The sequence below is a fragment of the Calonectris borealis genome, chromosome Z (genome assembly GCF_964195595.1).
Source record: "Calonectris borealis chromosome Z, bCalBor7.hap1.2, whole genome shotgun sequence".
Classification (NCBI taxonomy): domain Eukaryota; kingdom Metazoa; phylum Chordata; class Aves; order Procellariiformes; family Procellariidae; genus Calonectris; species Calonectris borealis.
In genome coordinates, this window is record NC_134352.1 from 18,725,645 (window position 1) to 18,743,143 (window position 17,499).

Consider the following 17,499-nt stretch of genomic DNA (forward strand, 5'->3'; position numbering starts at 1 on the left):
ACAATGAACAAAATACTACGTGTTGAGGCTGAACGAAAGCTCACAGACGGTTACGAGCTCCATCTGCCACTTCCTCGGGAAGAGCAATCGCACACTGGCTCACAGCTCTGCCCTCCCGGGAAACGGCTTCCTCCTGCCGCGAGTGTGGCACGGACGAGTCGCGATCAGCCGTGTTCTCTCTGCAATGCACAGCCAACTGCACCCGGCCTCTTACTGCTGGGACATGTGTTGAGCTGCATTCAAATGAAACAGGCAAACTTTGGAAGTGTGATTAGTTGTGAGGGTATTTTGTGCTGATTAACAGTGCCAGAGTAACACATACCCAGTGCAAGGGCTTGTTTCTCCGCCCTTTTTTAGGTACTTCCCATACCTGAAACTCGTGATTTTGTATAGACTATTTATCTGGCCTGTGTTCCCTTACCTGCCTCCAGAACAATTTTTTGTAGTTTGCAGTGCATACACATAACGTGCCTATACAGCCAGAAGAATGCCACCGCGCCAGTGAATCTATCGGGTAAGTAAAACCAGCGTGTATTAAAAGCAGTGTCCCTTTGACTCGATCTGTGCGTAAGCCTTTTTTAGGTTCGTCGTGTAAGAATTTCATTACCTGTGGTGTGGTATCTGTGAATGTATTTGTTAGTTTTACTGTAGCATAATGCTCCCTCTAGTGCCCAAACTGTAAAATGCAATTTCTCCGTTCAAACTGAACTGCATGCAATAAAATCACAGGCAATACATCTCCATTCCCTATATTTCTAGAGGAGTGAATGTTACATGCTAAAAGTAGTGGATGTTACATGCTACTTGAGGTCAGAAATGCTAATTTCTTCTAGTTTGGAAGTCTCCAAATAGCTATCACTCGAGTAACTATCACCTCTCTTTAGTGTAGACAGCTAAGGAGATGATCTGCAGCAAAAAAATTTTTTCTTTCTACTAGCTCCAAAAATAATCCAAACTTTACCAGCTGTAAAAGAAAGGTTAATCATGAATTAGTTCATCTGTGCAGAGGGAATATGTAGATGATTTCCCCAACAAAATAAGCTAGTCAGCTGCTCTGAATCCTGGGCACTCTTACACTATCCTCTGTTCCCTGAGCACCTCCTAAATTTAAGACAGACAATGCAATGCAAAGAAGCAGGGTGTTTACAGCTCCCAGAGGCTCAGGCTTATAGTTCTCTCAGTCAGCCAGGAGAGTGAGCAAGTAAGAAGCAACAGCTCCATGAGATTCCTGTCCATAGTTCAGTTAAAGTTTGTTATCACCTGAGTTGGGTGGGTAATACTGGAAAATCCTAACTAGATCTACTGCTGAGATCCAGAGCAGTGGCCCTGTGAAACTCCAATAAAATTACATTCTGAATGACACCGTCTCACACGACACCGTGCCTGGAATGATATAATGAATAGGTATGTTCATTCCTACTTAACCCACCGACTGGTTCCACAAAATACAATCATCTCTCCTACTCTTTCCTCCTCACGCTGTTCCCCTGCTTCACCATGGGGTCACTCCCCTGGGCTGCAGTTCTTCAAGAACTGCTCCAGTGTGGGTCCTTCAGGAAAAAACTGTTCCAGCATGGGTCCCCCTTAGGGTCACAGCTCCTGCCAGAAGACCTGCTCCACTGTAGGCCTCCATGGGCTGCAGGGGGACAGCCTGCCCCACCATGGTCTTCTCCACAGGCTGTAGGGGAATCTTGGCTCCAGCAGCTGGAGCACCTCCTCCCCCTCCGTCTTCACTGACCTTGGTGTCTGCAGGGCTGTTTCTCTCACAATTTTCTCACTCTTCCCTCCCACAACTGCTGTGCAGTGGTTTTTATGCTTTCTTAAATATGTTCTCCCAGAGGCACCACCATCTTGGCTGCTGGGCTCAGCTGTGCCCCGCAGCCCGTCCGCTGGCGCTGGCTGGATCCGGCTGTGTCTGGCACAGGGCGGCCCCGGCCTCTCCTCAGAGAGGCCCCTGCCAGAGCCTGGGCACAGACATCCAGTACAGCCTTCCACACACACAGAGGCAAAACCTGGGGGGAAAGAAAGGCGGTATGTTTCACGTTAATTGTTCTGATACCAATTACAAAGGAACAGTGAAGAGACGTACGATTCTTTGGTTGAAATGATGCAGATGGGTTAGGAATGCTTTATGAATAGATAGGCCTGACATTCAGTAGATAAAAAGGCCTTGAAACTTTGTATTCTGCGTAAAATAAGTAAGGAAGCTAACCTTGTATCTTGAGTAGAATAGATAAGGGGGTTGTGCCAGCCTAAGCTAGTTTGTGCTAATGAGAATTGTGCTAATTAAGCCAAGGGTTAAAACTGAGCATGCGTAAAGACTGAGTTCAATAAGGACGCTGTGAAGAAGACTATCGACAACCACCAGAGGACCCTGAAAGACCACCAGGAGTCCCTGGAAGACCACCTATGGATATAAAGGCGCATGCGTCAAAGGCTTTTTCATGTTAATGAATTCCGGGAAAGAACATGAATATTTAGCTTATTTCTCGAAATGTAACGAATATGTATACTCTAATTGTGTATAACTTCTATGGTTGAGTAGTTTGGCGCGCACACTAGGTGGAGCGATTCCCTGTGCGCCTGGCGCCGCATTAAAGAACGCCTGCTTTCTAAAACTCCAAAATCGAGAGTTCTTATTGCACTGACTTACGGCAACAGTTCGATCTAAAGAACTCCCACAACCAGGGAAGCAACAGCTGAAATCAGTGATTTGGGTTGGGAAATAGTACATAAAGCAATAAATAACATAATAAGATTAATATGAAAGAAGTGAATAAAGATTAACTTCAAACGGAGGCGTGATGTCTACATTCAGGCAGCCTGATCTTGAAATCCACGCCGCCCAGCTGTGGCCTCACAGACACCTGTGAAGATGTGCCTGCTGTGGAGCAGGACAGACCAGCTCGCCTGTTAAAATCCCTGTATTTCACAAGCAGCTCGCCTTGCCTGTAGAGGTATGGAAACACAGTGAGCAGGCGGGGCTGGAGCCCGAAAACCGCCTCCGCCTCCACACCCCCCCCCTCCGGCCCGCGCTCTTTCCTCCCCTCAGCTCAGCGCCGCTGAGGCCGACGGCGCAATCCCGACTACGTCTCCCAGAGGGCGGTGGCGGCGGCAGCAGCGCATGCGCGGTGGCGGCCCTCGCCCCGCCCCGCCTCCCCGCCCCGCCCTGCCAGCGGGGGCCAGGCCGGCGGGCAGCGCAGGCGAGCGCAGGGCGGCGGAGCGCCATGGCGGCGGGCCTGAGGTTTGACGGGCGGGTGGTGCTGGTGACCGGCGCCGGGGGAGGTAAGCAGCGCCGTCCCGTCCCGGGGTGCGGTGTGGCGCGGGGTTCGTCCCCCGCAGGAGGCGGCTGGGTCCTTGGCGGGAGGTCGGGCGAGGCAGACACCCCGCAGCCGCCGCTGCCCTGGCAGGTGCCCCCCGTGCTCCTCCGGAGGCAGCCGGGGACGTCTGTGAGGGCTTCACTCGTTAAAAACTGTTTTTTTCCCGCAGAAGGGAGAGGTGCGGCGGCGGGAAGAGGCGCGGCGCGCCGGGCGCCCACCGCGGGGCTGTAGGGGAGGCCGGGCCCCGCAGCGGCCCTGTCAGGTGCCGGCCCTCGCCCGTCAGGGCCGCCGCGGCAGTGCCAAGGCTGTACAGGGGTTACCGCCGTGTTTCTTGCAGGGCTTTGGAGCTACTGCAGGTTGATCTGAGCCCCAGTACTGCTGAAAATTAGCACGTTAATACTGCCTCCCAACGCGTTCCGCTCTTTAAATACACGGGAGGAGTAACGCTGCTTCACACCAGACAGTAATGGATGTCCTGCTCCATGTGCTGTTTTGGTATCCGAATTCCTCCCAGTTTTGCCTTGGACCTAGTGACTGACGCTTGTAACCTGCGTGGTCTGGCAGAGTGTTGTTCCGGCGGGGGTTTGACATGTGCCAGCGCTGCTGCAGAAAGCAGCCTCCGACTTGCTGCTGCCTTCCCTGACCTCCTCCTGGGTGGCAGTCTGAAGGCACAGGGGGGAGGGCAGCAGAGAGGTGCAAGGGTGGGTGGGGAGAGATTTCTTTCAGCAGCAGGGCTGGCCTGTGCTGTTGGTGGGCTGTGGGCCTGGCCTCTCCAGGGGTGGTGATTCTGCAGTGGAATGCTTGGTTTTGCCAGGAAGTGTTTTTGTATTTTTTGTTGTGGTGTGGGATTGGTTGTTGTTAGTTTCTTTTTTTTCTTTTTTTTTCGTTTTTCTTGTTCCTCTGAATGCATGCTTTGACCTTCGCCTACTTTGGTAGTTCCAGTGAAAATACGGCCTGTGAGTGTGGACGAGAGAGGCAAAGTTTGTAGTTGTGAGGAGCTGCTAAAGGAGCTTGTTCTGCCTTCCCACAGTGAAGTTTTGCTCTTTTTTTGTGGAGTTGCACATAGCCAGAGGAGTCATTTTGGGGACCTAGATTATGTGATATCTTGAGGAGAGGGACCAAGAATATGAGATTTTGTGGAAAGCACCCACCAATCCACTCACGTCACCTCAGGGTGATAAACCTGAGAATAATTGAGGGCAGATCTTTGTATGGTGCTTTTCAGCTTTTACCAGACCTATATTTATGTGCTTCTCTTTCTGTAACAAGTCTCACTGAAGAACAGGTTAAGACCTTAGGTAATATCAGAACAAAGAACTTTGGCAATAACAAAGCTTCTAAAAAGCACTGCATGGAGCAAAATTGCTTGTCATAAGTGTGGGTACAGTGATCCTTGTACTTCTAGTATTAGGCTGCTTGAAAATGGTTTGTTAACAGAGAAAACTGTCCTTGGATGTGTTATTTCACAATAATTTTTTCATAAGTGGATGATTAAATTTAAGCCAAGCTGAAGGGAAGCCCTGTTAACTATAGATTAGTTCTTGTTTTGCTTTTATTTAGTTTACAGCACTGTAATTAGACTGTATTGCTAATAGCATTGTTTGTCGACATTTTTGAATTGGTTGCTGGTGAACAGATCAGAGCTGGGAATTTATCTAAAACATCTGGATCACTAATTTGTTTTAAAGTGAGACCCGTTTTCACATACACAAGCATCTAAAAATACAGTAATTTCTTTTCACTTTGGGTAAATCCCTTGTGAAGTATTGTTCCTGCCTGTCATGCAGCACTCATTGTTTATGCAATTCAAGCTAATTTTTTTTTTTTTTTTAGATTAGTTTTGATTCTTAAGCATTCAGTCCTTGCCAATTGACAATACCGACACATATAACATGGTCTGCGTTTTATGCACTTCTCAGTTATGTGGCTTTTCAAAACAAAAAAAACGTTTTCTTGGACTTGCGTTACATCAGGCAATGGACGTAAATGCGCCTCACATGGGATGCTCTCCATTGCAGAGGCTCATAGGAGTCTTAAGGAAAATTCCGATTTGTTGGTGTAAGATTACTGTGTTTCAAAACAGTCTAAACAGTTCTGATTGTTTTTTTCTGTTGTTTTTTTTTTGAGAGAGCTAGCTTTGAATGTTTTGGTGAGGGGCAAAGAGATACTGTTGCACTCTGAGGAACTTTTTTCTGACTTTGATCATCTTCTGATGATTCAAATCTCAGTTTCTTTTGGAATGAAAAAAAAGGATCATCATCATTGATTTCAATAACTTTTGACTGGTACAGTGGATAATATCTCTGTAAATCATTTGTCGTAACAAAAAACTAATGTATAACACACCTAGAAGCCAGAGTAAAGGTGCAAGAGTCTAGCTTTTGTATGTGAGGCAAAAATGACAGTCTTCTGTTACGATAGGTAAACTATGAGTGCATCTGGGTAACTGTGATATTAAACGTTTCCTTTGTATCCAAATAATTGGAGGGGTTTTGTCAGTACATCTTCAGTCACAGTTAAATTTTGTTCCGTTTCTTCTTCAAATCTTAAAGACTAACTTTAACCAGAGAAGTATCTTATTCACTTAGAATGTAATTAATTAACTTGAAACATACCCTCCTTCTTCAAGGTTACATCAAGATGTTCAACTTTCTGCCTTACAAATGTATTTTTCTGTCACAAGCACAAACTCAGCAGCAGACAGCTTTCCCTGATGGTTATGTTGAGTGCAATAACAAAGAGTAAGCATGGGGATTTTTTTTTTTTTCCCTCTTGACCAGAGGTTTGTCTGCAGTTTATCTGTTTATTTACTTTTATGTTTTGAACTTATATGGAACTTTTAACTTGTAGGGGAAATGGTGTTTTACTTTAAACCTTCAAGGTGTTTGTGTTGATTTGGTGATTTTTCTTCATGCAATTCATTTTTGTGTAACTTTTTGTCTGAATTGTGATCCAGGAGACAAATTGACTCTTTCTTTACTTTTATTTTTTTAAACTAGGTTTGGGCAGAGCGTATGCTCTGACTTTTGCTGAAAGAGGAGCTTCAGTAGTTGGTAAGTTTTATGTTAACTAACTTGATTTAGACAATAACCTTTGCCTTTTCACATGGCTTGCATTCAACTGTCCATGCCCTTTTTGACAGTAACCTTTGTCATTTAATGGTTTTCTCTCTTATCTTTTGCTATTTAAATTTTGTTTCCAAGCTTTATTTTCTTATGAAAGAAGTTGCCCAAGTTTGTCCAAGGGCTTATCTTTGCTGGAAAGCCAATTGGAATCAGATCATTTCCTGTACTTGACTTAGATCCATGCATACCAATCTTTACCGTGATTTGTGGCTAGAGAGGGTGTTGTCTTAGGTGAATACTGTTCAGAATCTTTTAATATGACCATTTGAAAATGTGAATACGTATCTTCTAGTACCTTCTCTGAGGAAAGAAGTTGTTGGAATGTAACGCAGTATCAGTTGCCCCCAGAAAACACAGAATGTGCTGAAAGTGCACTGCATTGTTTCTCTCTGCAGCACATCGCACAGGGGAGCCATCTGGTCTCAGTGACATTGCCAAATGGCTCTTAGTAAAGGATTTCTGATAGTTTTGTAGTCATTTTGTTGAACCTTCTTCAAGGAATATTTAGTTATATTGCAAAATGCTGTATCACAAGCTAATTCTGAAGGTTAAGTTATGTTCTTCAGCACTCTCCAGCAGTTGGCATCGCCATTTGACTGCCTATGAATGAATTTGTACAGGTATGTTAATGAGTTCAAGGTTAAATGTTTAAACAGTTTATGGACAAGAACTTGCTCTCTGATTTTAGTAGCTTTCTAATAAAAATCCCATTCTCAGTTCACAAAATTTCATAAAAATTGTTTTTTTTTACTTTATTGATTAAATGTGACAAGTCTGTGTGTAGACAACTCAAAAAAAAATCTAGTTTTTTTTTTCTGATAGTTGCCACCTTTGATCCTTGCCTTATTTACTAGGAATATGAATACTTCATCTTAAGTTCTTATTTAACAAAAATTATGTCACTAAAGCAGCCCAAATGTTTAATTGTATTGATTCTTTGTAGCTAGTGGTGTTCTGACTTTCCAGAATGATGTGAAAGAGAATATATTATATTGCCTGACCATAGCTAATACTCCTTTATCTCATGGCCTTATTGCACAATAGCTAAATCGGTAAGTTAAGAGCTGACTATGTGTAAGGGAAACTTCTCGTTTCCCTTTGGAAACTGCACCTCACTTCACCTCTTATAGTAGTGCTTTGCAATTATCTCTACATGCTTGTATTTGTTTTTCTTAATCTTGTTCTCTTATGATTCTGACTTCAAAGAGTTGAGAAGTTATTTGTGTAAATATTTGAAGATTTTTAACGAAAGCAGATATGAGACTTATGCCTTGTCTCTTTAAAACAAGCTCCCTTTTTTAAGTTATGGAGATGAAGGTATATTGTAAGAACAGTGATCAAATACTCTAGTTGGAGGAATACCAATGAGTCCCAACATGGGAACTTTTTCTGTCCAGTCCCACATCTCTCTCTGTGTACAACCTTCTGTTGAGTGAGTTGCTGTGAGTGTGGTAAGGCTGACCAGTGTGACCCAAGTGGAACTCTTCCTTATCACCCAAATGCTGCCTGCTACCACCTTTTTGGTCATTCTTTGTCTCTTTCATGCTTCTCATCAGAAAAAGTTGAAAGCAGGAGGAAGGGAATGCTTTGTTTTTGTCTTGCAACCTGTATTATGTCCAGACTCTATGTTTCTTCCTTTTCAGTCTACCTGAGGGCAATTCTGCATAGCTCTTTTAGTTTACATTAGAGTCATGCTTTTGAAGCATCTCTCCTGATTTGTATCTGTTTGTGTTTTTGTTTGCATTGTGGGATGGTATTGAAGTGCATGAGTGGAGTTCCTTTGAAAACCAAACTGGAAGATGCTATTTAGCAGTGCACCTAAATTGTTCCAAATATTTGGAACCAGACTACAGCAAGAAATGAGCTGGTTTATTTTTTAAAAAAATATGTACTGTAGGTGTGAGGTCCTCAGCACCAACTGTTTCACTCTGCAGGGTTACTTCTGCTGCTCTGCACTATGTGCTAATAATACACTGATAGCCTTAAAGAAATTCTTCTCTATGGTTTGGACTATAACTGTGCTCACAACTGCTACATCCTCTGGCTCTTTTCTACTGGATGTTTTCAACTGGAAATCATACGATGTAAAGCTTAAGCTTAAAATACTGTTGTGGTTTTTTTTTTTTTTAATTACTCTATCACACTCGCAGAGTTATTTTATCATTTTCAAAGCCTAGAATAGCTCTATTCTTTCTTGCGTACTCATTTTTGCTTCAACTCTGTAAGTGCCTGCACTCAGCCTAAGGTGCTTTGCTGTCTCTGGAAATTCTCCCAATATTTAATTAAACTTTTGTCAGCAAATTACTGTTGAAGTGGAGAATAAACATACATAAGCATGTCTTTGGTAGAGAGTTGTAATGTCTTAACAAGGCCAACTGAATGTTTTTGTATAAATGTTTACCACAAAGTTGTCCACTCTTCTTTCCCAGGACAGATTAGAAATCCTAGTGCTCTTCCTGACTTGCTTTTCTTTAATGTCGTGTTAAAGACCTTTGATGTTGCAGACTGAGCAGTCTGCCATGTTGCCTATTCTAATGCTTCACTACACTTGGAAATTTTCCCAAATGCCTTGCCTGAATTGTGCTAGCTGCACGTTCGAACTGTTAGATATTGATGTATTTAGCTTGGAGATTTTGTTTCCTTTCTTTTTTGCATCAGTCCGTAATGTACTTGAGCATATCATCATGTTCTGTCTTAATTCTTTCTGATTCAAGATAGGTGGTTCTTGGGTTTGGTTTGGTTTGTTGTTGGGGGTTTTTTTCCCTGTTCTTTACATGGCTCACTTCTTCTGGACTGGCGTTTTCATTTACTCATTTGGATTTTCTGCAGTGTTCCCACACTTCTCTTGAAGTGCTGCACACAAAATCGAGTATAGGATTCCAGATGAGATTTCTTGGTCTGAGTAATAGAGAACGATTTTGTCATGTGTCCTGCAAGCTGTGTTCCTCTTTATATGGAGAGTTCTTAAAAAACCAAAACAAAACAAATAAAAAAAAAGAGCCACAAAGTGAGTTTATTTTCTTTTGTGATGATACAGCAGACTTACAGTTGCTGTTTGTCATCAAGACCAGCACCAAGAATATCTTGCATATTTTGTGGATTTCACTATGGCTGGCTTCTTGAGGACTTTGCAAAAGTTAGGAGGCACAAAGCTAAAAGACTGTTTAGCAAAATACCAATGTTGCAAATGCACAGTCAATTCTGTTTTCTTACAATTTCATTTTGCACCCTTTTAAACATACTTCTTACCATTTTTTAAAATTCTTTGTCCAAGTACAATGTGTGTATGGAAATTTTGGGGTGTTTTGTTCCCCTGATGAATTCCGTGAAACTGTGGAACATGCAAATACAGCAATGCAGCAAACTGTGATAATGATACAGTGCAGCTGCCATTAATGATGCGTGCCGCAGTACAGAAAGCAGCCTGGAAACAAAGCAGCTCTCTGTTTCAGGTGGCCCTCTTATCCCACAGGAGCAGGATCTGAAGCTCCAGAGCAGGCTCTTCTCCCTTTGTTCAGACAGCTTGATCTGTTCTGTAGTGAAGTTTACTAGTAACATTTTAGCTACTCTATTAAACAGGAACAAAGTCTTCTCAGTCTTGTTTACGGTTCATGCAGTAGTTATAGTAGTTTGACAAGAGACCAGAATTAATCACCTGTAATTGGTATGTAATCTTGATCTTAATCTCTGAACTACAATAACACAATTAGAGAGGTAGCCTGGGCAGGGCAAGCAAGTTGAATGCATGGTGGAGAAAGTTGTGTTTCCCATGTTATTTTTAAAAAATGATACTGTATGTTATACTACTTTTTAAAAAAAATTATAATGTGACCTACTGTTCTTCTCTAATCCTCTGAGATTCTCAGTAGGATCCAGATGCAGCAGGTTTTATTAATACTCCTTACAATTTCCAGCATGATAAGGAGAGACCATGACATCTGAGTGTTAACAATGAAAAATTCATTTTTTTGTGATGCACAGTGAATGATCTTGGAGGTGATTTCAAGGGATATGGCAAGAGCTCCTCAGCTGCTGACAAAGTTGTCAACGAAATCAGAGCAAAAGGAGGGAAAGCAGTACCCAATTATGGTATGTTACTTTTCCAGCCTAGTTTAATGCTTTTTCTATAGGAATAGTGGACCTGTTGAATGAAAAGCTGACACTGCTTAATAAAGGACTACTGCCAGCTTGCCAATACCATATAAATTAAATAGGTGGAATGTAATGTGGAGTAGGGAGACAGGGACACTACGAGCAAGTGTATAAAGTGCTTTTTTAATTAATACTCGTCTAGTAATGCCCTTTTCTTTCATATGCTTTCTTAACATTTAAATACCAAGAAACTCTCCATCTGCAGTTGTCAGACACAAAATGGGAATGAATGATGCTTACTTGTTTTGCTGCTTGTTTTTCTTGCAATGGCAAACATTGTGCCATTTAGACTTACTGTGTGGGATTTGCTTTAGGCCACATGCAAATAGTGGCTGAATTTGAATTTATTTTATATCGGGGTTGTACACAATTTATTTTTCTTAGCTTCATGGAATTAGCTGTTAATATCCTGGAATTGCAGTGTATCCAGTTCATTTTACTTGAAAATTCATACTTTTTTCTTACAGATTCGGTGGAAGATGGTGAAAAGCTTGTGAAGACAGCACTTGAGGCTTTTGGGAGGATAGGTACAGTTGCTTAATTCTTGTTGTAACTTGTTCGCAAGTGCAGAACTGTTATAAACAGTGCAACAGACAACAAGTGTATGAAGTACAGTGCAACAACAGTAGAATTCACCAACCCTTGATGCCTTTAGTCAGTGAAACCTAAATGAGGGGCTTTTCACTTTAAAATCTGAATGGGAAACTTTTCTGTCTTTTTGGTACTTTTTAGCAGAAGTTTAAAGCTCAATATATGATTCTTATTTTCCTGCCCTTCAGAATTTTGGTACTTCAGTAATGGTTAGCAATTTCTGTCTCAAAGCGCAGAATTCATGAAGTATTTTAACCAGCCGCATAAAATTAGGATTAATAATGTGGCTGAAGAGTTAAGAGATGCTCTGTCATGTTTTGGAAGCTCTTTTACCTATGTGAAGATCAAAATGCTTTAACACACACAAGGAAAAAAAACCTTGAGGTATTCTATCTAAAAAGTAATGTTCCTCTTTACCATATGATTGCCACTGTTTAATTGTGATGTTTATGTGATTTTAGCCCAGTTTAAATGGTTAAAAGTACACATAATCAAAGCCAACAGGAATCAAATTAGATATTTGACAAAGAATTGTTATGATCCAGGTTACTTTAGTTGGTCTGCAACTGTGGTTCTTCCAGTTATCATTTGGGCTTACTGCAACAAAGATGGTGGCACAAACTGCATAATCAGGAGCACTCTGGAATTCAAAGCAAGCTGCAAAACTTGTAGCAATGGGTGCATCCTGCAGGTATTGTGTTCCCAAGTAGCCAGCACTTCTCAGCTATACGTCTCTGTCAGACTTTGTTCCGTTAGCGGGCCGAGACTTACCTGTACTGAAATATTTTGTCTTGTCTTAATTATTGTCCAATGGTAGAGTTTCACTATTTGGGACAAGGAGCTATAGAATAGTAATATGATGTAAGTGTGCAGGCTTCTTGTCTGTATATATTTTTAGAAGAGGGAGAAAAATAGAAACAAGCTTATATTTTATCAGTGCATTCACTTAGTTTATTTTCTTTTTTTTTGCAGATATCGTTATAAACAATGCTGGGTGAGTAAACCTGAAGGTTTTTTTCCTATTTGATTGTGGTCTGTCACTTTTGTGTAAACACCTGTTCATCTTTTGTTTGTTTGTTTTGTTTTGTTTTTCTTAATGATGCATTTTAGGATCCTAAGAGACCGTTCATTTGTTCGGATAAGTGATGAAGATTGGGGTGAGTTGATAAACTTTAAAATGTGCTTTCTGTGTGAAAGATGAAAGGTACATCTCTCCCATTGGTACAAGGAAGAAGAGAAGGCAGTGAAGACTCTATGTGCCAGATCAGAGAATTATCTTTTGCCCTGAAAGCTTGGTAAGCTGGTTGTGTTCAGCTGCCTAGTGTTCAGCTTGCAAACCAGATCTGTGCTGCAATGCATGGTAGGTGTATGTAGTTCCAAAGGGGAAGAAAGGCTCTAGCTGCCACTCCTAGTTGCTGAGCGAAGTACAAAAAAGAGCCATGTGAAACACACACAATAGTTTTTTTGGGCAGAACACATTCTTAGCACCAGCACTGACCGGTTGAATACTAAACAGGCTTAAAAGACCCAGCACTAACAGAAGGAGGAAAGAAAGCTGATTTGCCAAGGAGCAGAAGAACTGGGGGAACCTTCAGTGGGATGGTAGGTGGTGGTAAGCCAGTTGAGAAGACTTTTGCAAAGGTGGTCTAGCTTCTGTAGTCTTTGTTTGACTGTGCTTAAGTGCAGGAAATTTTGAATGTTTGTGAATTCTCTACAGGAGAGCCAAGAGGCAGAACAGATGATCAGTGCACGTTCAGGCAAGCACTTTAAAATGATCTATGAAAAAGAAAAAAAAAAAGCCCACCACTTTTTAGTAACAGTTTGAGAGTGTGAAGAGAGTGCAGGTTTTGTCATGAAGAAGAAACAAATGGTGTATTTCAAGTTGGGAGATGAAATCCTGGAATTATTAAACCGACATTACTTTGTTCCTAGATATAATTCATAGAATTCATTTGAGGGGATCGTTCCTGGTCACCCGAGCTGCATGGAATCATATGAAAAATCAGAAATTTGGCAGGTAATTTGTCCTTTTTTTTTTTCTTTTTCAGTAGGGTATAACAGACTGATGCATGCCCTGACAGTGAAGGAGGAGTTTTGCGTCCTTTTCTTTCACTGGGATGAAATAAAATCCGTCCAAATGTGTACGCCCTTTTCCTTTCAGTTCTTCCCCACTCTCCACCTCCCCGGCCAAATGTTTAAAGTTTTTTTCCATGTAGATGGAAATATCCCAGAGAGAAGCTGTAGGGTTACAGAAATACCCTACCCTGAATTTCTTTTCATGAGGACTGGTTAGAAATGTTTGTTACTTGTATGTTACTGCAAGTCCGAGGGCTTCTTCTCTTGTTTCTTCTTATTCAAATGACAGATACATGTAGTTGTGCTTGTGGGTCTTGGTTTTTTTGTTCGGGGTTGGTGTTCCCATCCCCCCCTTTGTACAAATGTACTTGTCTTAGAAGTTGTGGAAGTCTTCTTAGTCTGCTTTGATGTGAGTTACTGTTAACTGAAAGAGTGCAGTGAATTCAGACCTTTAAGTTGTTTCACTTTTGTTCTTTTTTCTTATCAAAATACTGATGTGATTATATTAATCTTAACAACCATACCCACATGTTGAGAACTGTATGAGTTTCTTTGTCATTCTGTGACCAAACTGACATTCATTCTCATCCAGGGAACTGAACTGTAAGGATAAGGGAAGAGATCAGCAGGCAGAATACATGGCTAAAGTCTAGGAGTTGCATCCATTTAGGAAAACACTTCCCTTGGCTCCTTTTCTGTATTTGCCCAGATAATGGTAGTGAGTGCTTCTGCAGTTATGCGTAGATGTGTGCCATCTGCAAAATGCCTGCTTTGTATAGATTTTGTAGCTTTTTTCATCTTGATCATATTGAGCCAGTACTTGTAACACATCTCTTTATTTAAATTCAAAACAGTCGATTATGGTCAGTGAGGCAAATGATAATAAAAATGAAATAAATTTTGATCCCAGCTATGCAGTGTGTTTTCAGTAGATTGGAACAGATTCTGATAAAGCTTCTTTTAAAAGTGAAGGTATAGACTCTTTTCTTTTGAATTCCAATTTATGAGAAGACGTGCAGCACAATGTTTTCTTGCCTCAAACCAGCTATGAGCTGCAGTGGTTTTAGAGCTTTCTTGTGAGCACTTCCATTGTTTCCACAGCAATAATGTTAGGGGACAGCAAAGGGCAAGACTTTGCTATCTTCTTCCTTCATGTGTTTAATGCACATTAGGATTCTTTGAATGTGAATTCTATAAGAATATGTCTTCGCATATTATCAGGTGGATATGAAGGTGAAGTCATTTTCAATAAAATAATTTTCTTCTGACCGCTGAAGCCATTTGTTAGTTATAAGAATAATGCCACTTGAAGTGCAGTTAGAACTTGAAAAGAAAATACTTTTCTCTATACTGTGCCCCATTGTCACAGAATGTCTGTTCTAGTTTTGCAGTATAACTCAAAAAGGCTCATGACTTTGTTAGTTTTCTGCTACTATGACAACTCTTCAAGATTTGTCAGATGTTTGCTATCAATCAAACATAAAAAGCATCTGCTTGTTAGTAAAAGCAACAAAAAATTATTTGTACACTTTTGTTTTGTGGAATATGGAGAATATAATGCCAAAGCTGGAAAATACTGTTGTGTAGAATTAAACAACTGGAAGAAATCATTGAACTTTTTTTTTTTTCCTTTCCCTCCTCTTCTTTAAGAATAATTATGACTTCCTCAGCTGCTGGAATATATGGAAACTTTGGTCAGGCAAACTACAGTGCAGCAAAACTTGGCCTTTTGGGTCTTTCAAACACAATTGCAATTGAAGGCCGGAAGTATAACATCCACTGCAACACAATTGCTCCTACTGCTGGATCCAGACTGACCCAGACTGTCATGCCACAAGGTGAATCATTTAAGGTCTACATGTACTGATATTTTTCAGTAAATTGAAGCACAGCTAACTTTCTTAGAAATGCAAATCCTTTACACTTCATACACTGCTAATTCATTATTCCTACTGTCTTTTTGTCTCTGAATTGTCAACTTACTTACTTCGTCTGTTGTAAGGAATTCTTATTTTCTGCCACAAGATAAGAAGCAATTTTTGTAACTCACAAAAGCAATTCCATGTGGCATTATATTAATTATAGTCTCTTCCAAGATCCTCCTATGGTAGTGGAAAGGCTTGTTTGTTGCATCAGATGTGGTATCAGGTTCATGCATAAGGTGTGTGCACTTGTTATAATATTGTCTAATTGCAAAATACTGGTTTTTGCACAACATGTCATGTATGTACTTCGTTCCATGATCTGCAGGAGATGATAATGAATTGAGTTGCCTAATATATTATGGTTTTCTTTATTGCACAGTTACTAATCTTTGAATGCTTGCATAAGTTTTAACAGAGCACTGCATTGGGAAGTCAGTATAAAGAATGTTGTAGGAGACAGTGTAAAGTCTAAATTTAGAATAAATAGAGTGACTAATTACTTTGGCAAATGACCAGAAGAAAGAAAAAGAATTTGGGGAAAAAAAAAGTCTGTAAAAGGAAATTGCTCTCAAAGTCTTCTAGAATCAGCCTATTTCATTTCCCTCCTGCCCTTCTTTTCCCTAGCGATAGGCAGATTTCAAAGCCAGGGGAATCATTACATTTTTCAGACTGATATACAAGATATTGAAGAGTAATATATTTTATACAGTTTTGCGTGGATTGAATGCTTGATTTTGTTTGGCTAATTAAGTTCTGTGTAAATTATTCTGGTTTAGGTCTAAATAATCCAAGTGATCAGGAAATCTAGCACCTCTATAGGTTGTAGGTTCCAGGGATTTATTGCACTTAATTACAGAAGAGTCAAATACATCAAGCTTGCAGCTGTGAGTTCCTGAAGCATAAGTGGAGTTCAGTAGCTGGAATTTCCTGAAGATATTTACATAGAGTGATAAAATAACCTCCTAATTTTCTTTCTTAGTCATTTTAAGAAGAATGAGATCCTTTGGTCTCCCTATAAGATAGTTACAGCTCTGATCATTTATTTCCTACCTCGCTCCCTCCCTCCCTGTCCAGTTTTTCAAATACTTTTAAAAGGTTTGGACACCGGAACTTTAAAAACATTTTCGTATGCCTTATTAAATCATCCTTATTAACTTAGTCAGTACTTTCCTGTCCATCTTTAGATGTCTGCAAGCACCTATGCTTTAGCATTGCCACAGTTATGTACGTTCAACTTGGCCCACTTATTGTTGTTCTTGCTAGAACACTAAATGTAGTTTGCATCTTTTGTGTGTGTTTTAAAATTTCTACCACCTATTTCTTGACTCGTTTAATAGTGGATTAATATTATCTGTGATAAGAGTCTAATGCTAATTTTTGAGACTAAATGGTGTGTGGCATAAAATGGAATACCTTAGAAAAGCCTAAGACTCTTGTTATGCACTTACAACATACCATATTAAATGGAGTTCAATTTCCTTTTACCTCTGTGGAACTTCTAAAAATGAACTTCTGTTACTTCAGCTTGGCTATTAAAGAAGTACCTGTAATGCTAAACTTTCCCAGCTCTTCATCTGTCAGGGTATATTTGAAAACACTTGCTGAACTTTAGCTGAGGAACAGCTATGTATCTATTGCTGTTAAAAGAATGATATTCTAAAAGCTGAAAAAGGAAATTAAACAAAGCTTTTTTTTTTTCCCAGGCAGTGAATAGAATACGTGGTGAAAGCTTTCTGGATAACCACACTCTACTCCATGATACTATCTCCATTTTCAGATAGTTTTCTCTTGTGCCAGATGACAATAACAATCCCAAAATACAGTTGATACATAAATTTAGCAGGGCTGATAGTTCCCGAGATATCATTTGGAAAGATCAGCATTTCCAAATGGGATGTTTCTTAAATATTCAGCAGCTGCAATTCTTTTCATGTTGTCTTTTCTTCATAACTGACTAGCAAGTTAAAAGGGAAATCGCTCAGGTACATCTCCATCAGGGTTATATCTAACTGGCTTATCCTGCCTGTCAGATGGAAATTTAGGAAGGTACCTGGCTTTGCAATCTGCACGTTACGGTGTTCCCAACATTTAGACAGTCTTTCATCTCTCTGGCTAGAACCAATGTCATTGGGTTTGGAGGCATACACGCGTCTCACAAATTGTTCATATTTAATGAATCTTCAAATGTTTCATTTCATTTGTCCTTTCTTTTCATGACAGAACACTGTTGGTTAAATTCTCCCTGGCTCTGCTGTTCATCAGAAGGTGTTAGAGTAAGAATAATTTGGTGAAATCATACAGTATTTCTGT

The 17,499-nt window shown here is 40.5% G+C and overlaps 1 protein-coding gene across 7 annotated transcripts in view; it reads left to right on the forward strand.

The window, feature by feature from the left end:
- Positions 1–3,180: 3,180 nt before the first annotated feature.
- HSD17B4 (hydroxysteroid 17-beta dehydrogenase 4) overlaps positions 3,181–17,499 on the forward strand; it is a 64,748-nt gene continuing 50,429 nt past the window's right edge. For 5 of the 7 annotated variants that reach the window (XR_012671031.1, XR_012671032.1, XM_075137742.1 and 2 more), the window contains exons 1-8: positions 3,182–3,285; positions 6,320–6,373; positions 10,427–10,534; positions 11,065–11,124; positions 12,161–12,182; positions 12,299–12,345; positions 13,121–13,205; positions 14,915–15,102. Coding sequence is in view for 5 of the 7 variants with exons in the window: in XM_075137742.1 (XP_074993843.1) it covers positions 3,228–3,285; positions 6,320–6,373; positions 10,427–10,534; positions 11,065–11,124; positions 12,161–12,182; positions 12,299–12,345; positions 13,121–13,205; positions 14,915–15,102 (622 nt within the window). In the remaining 2 variants the exon portion in view is untranslated. Of the gene's footprint in view, positions 3,286–6,319; positions 6,374–10,426; positions 10,535–11,064; positions 11,125–12,158; positions 12,183–12,298; positions 12,346–13,120; positions 13,206–14,914; positions 15,103–17,499 lie in introns of those variants that run through there. The other 2 variants (XM_075137738.1, XM_075137740.1) reach the window with 2 other exon arrangements.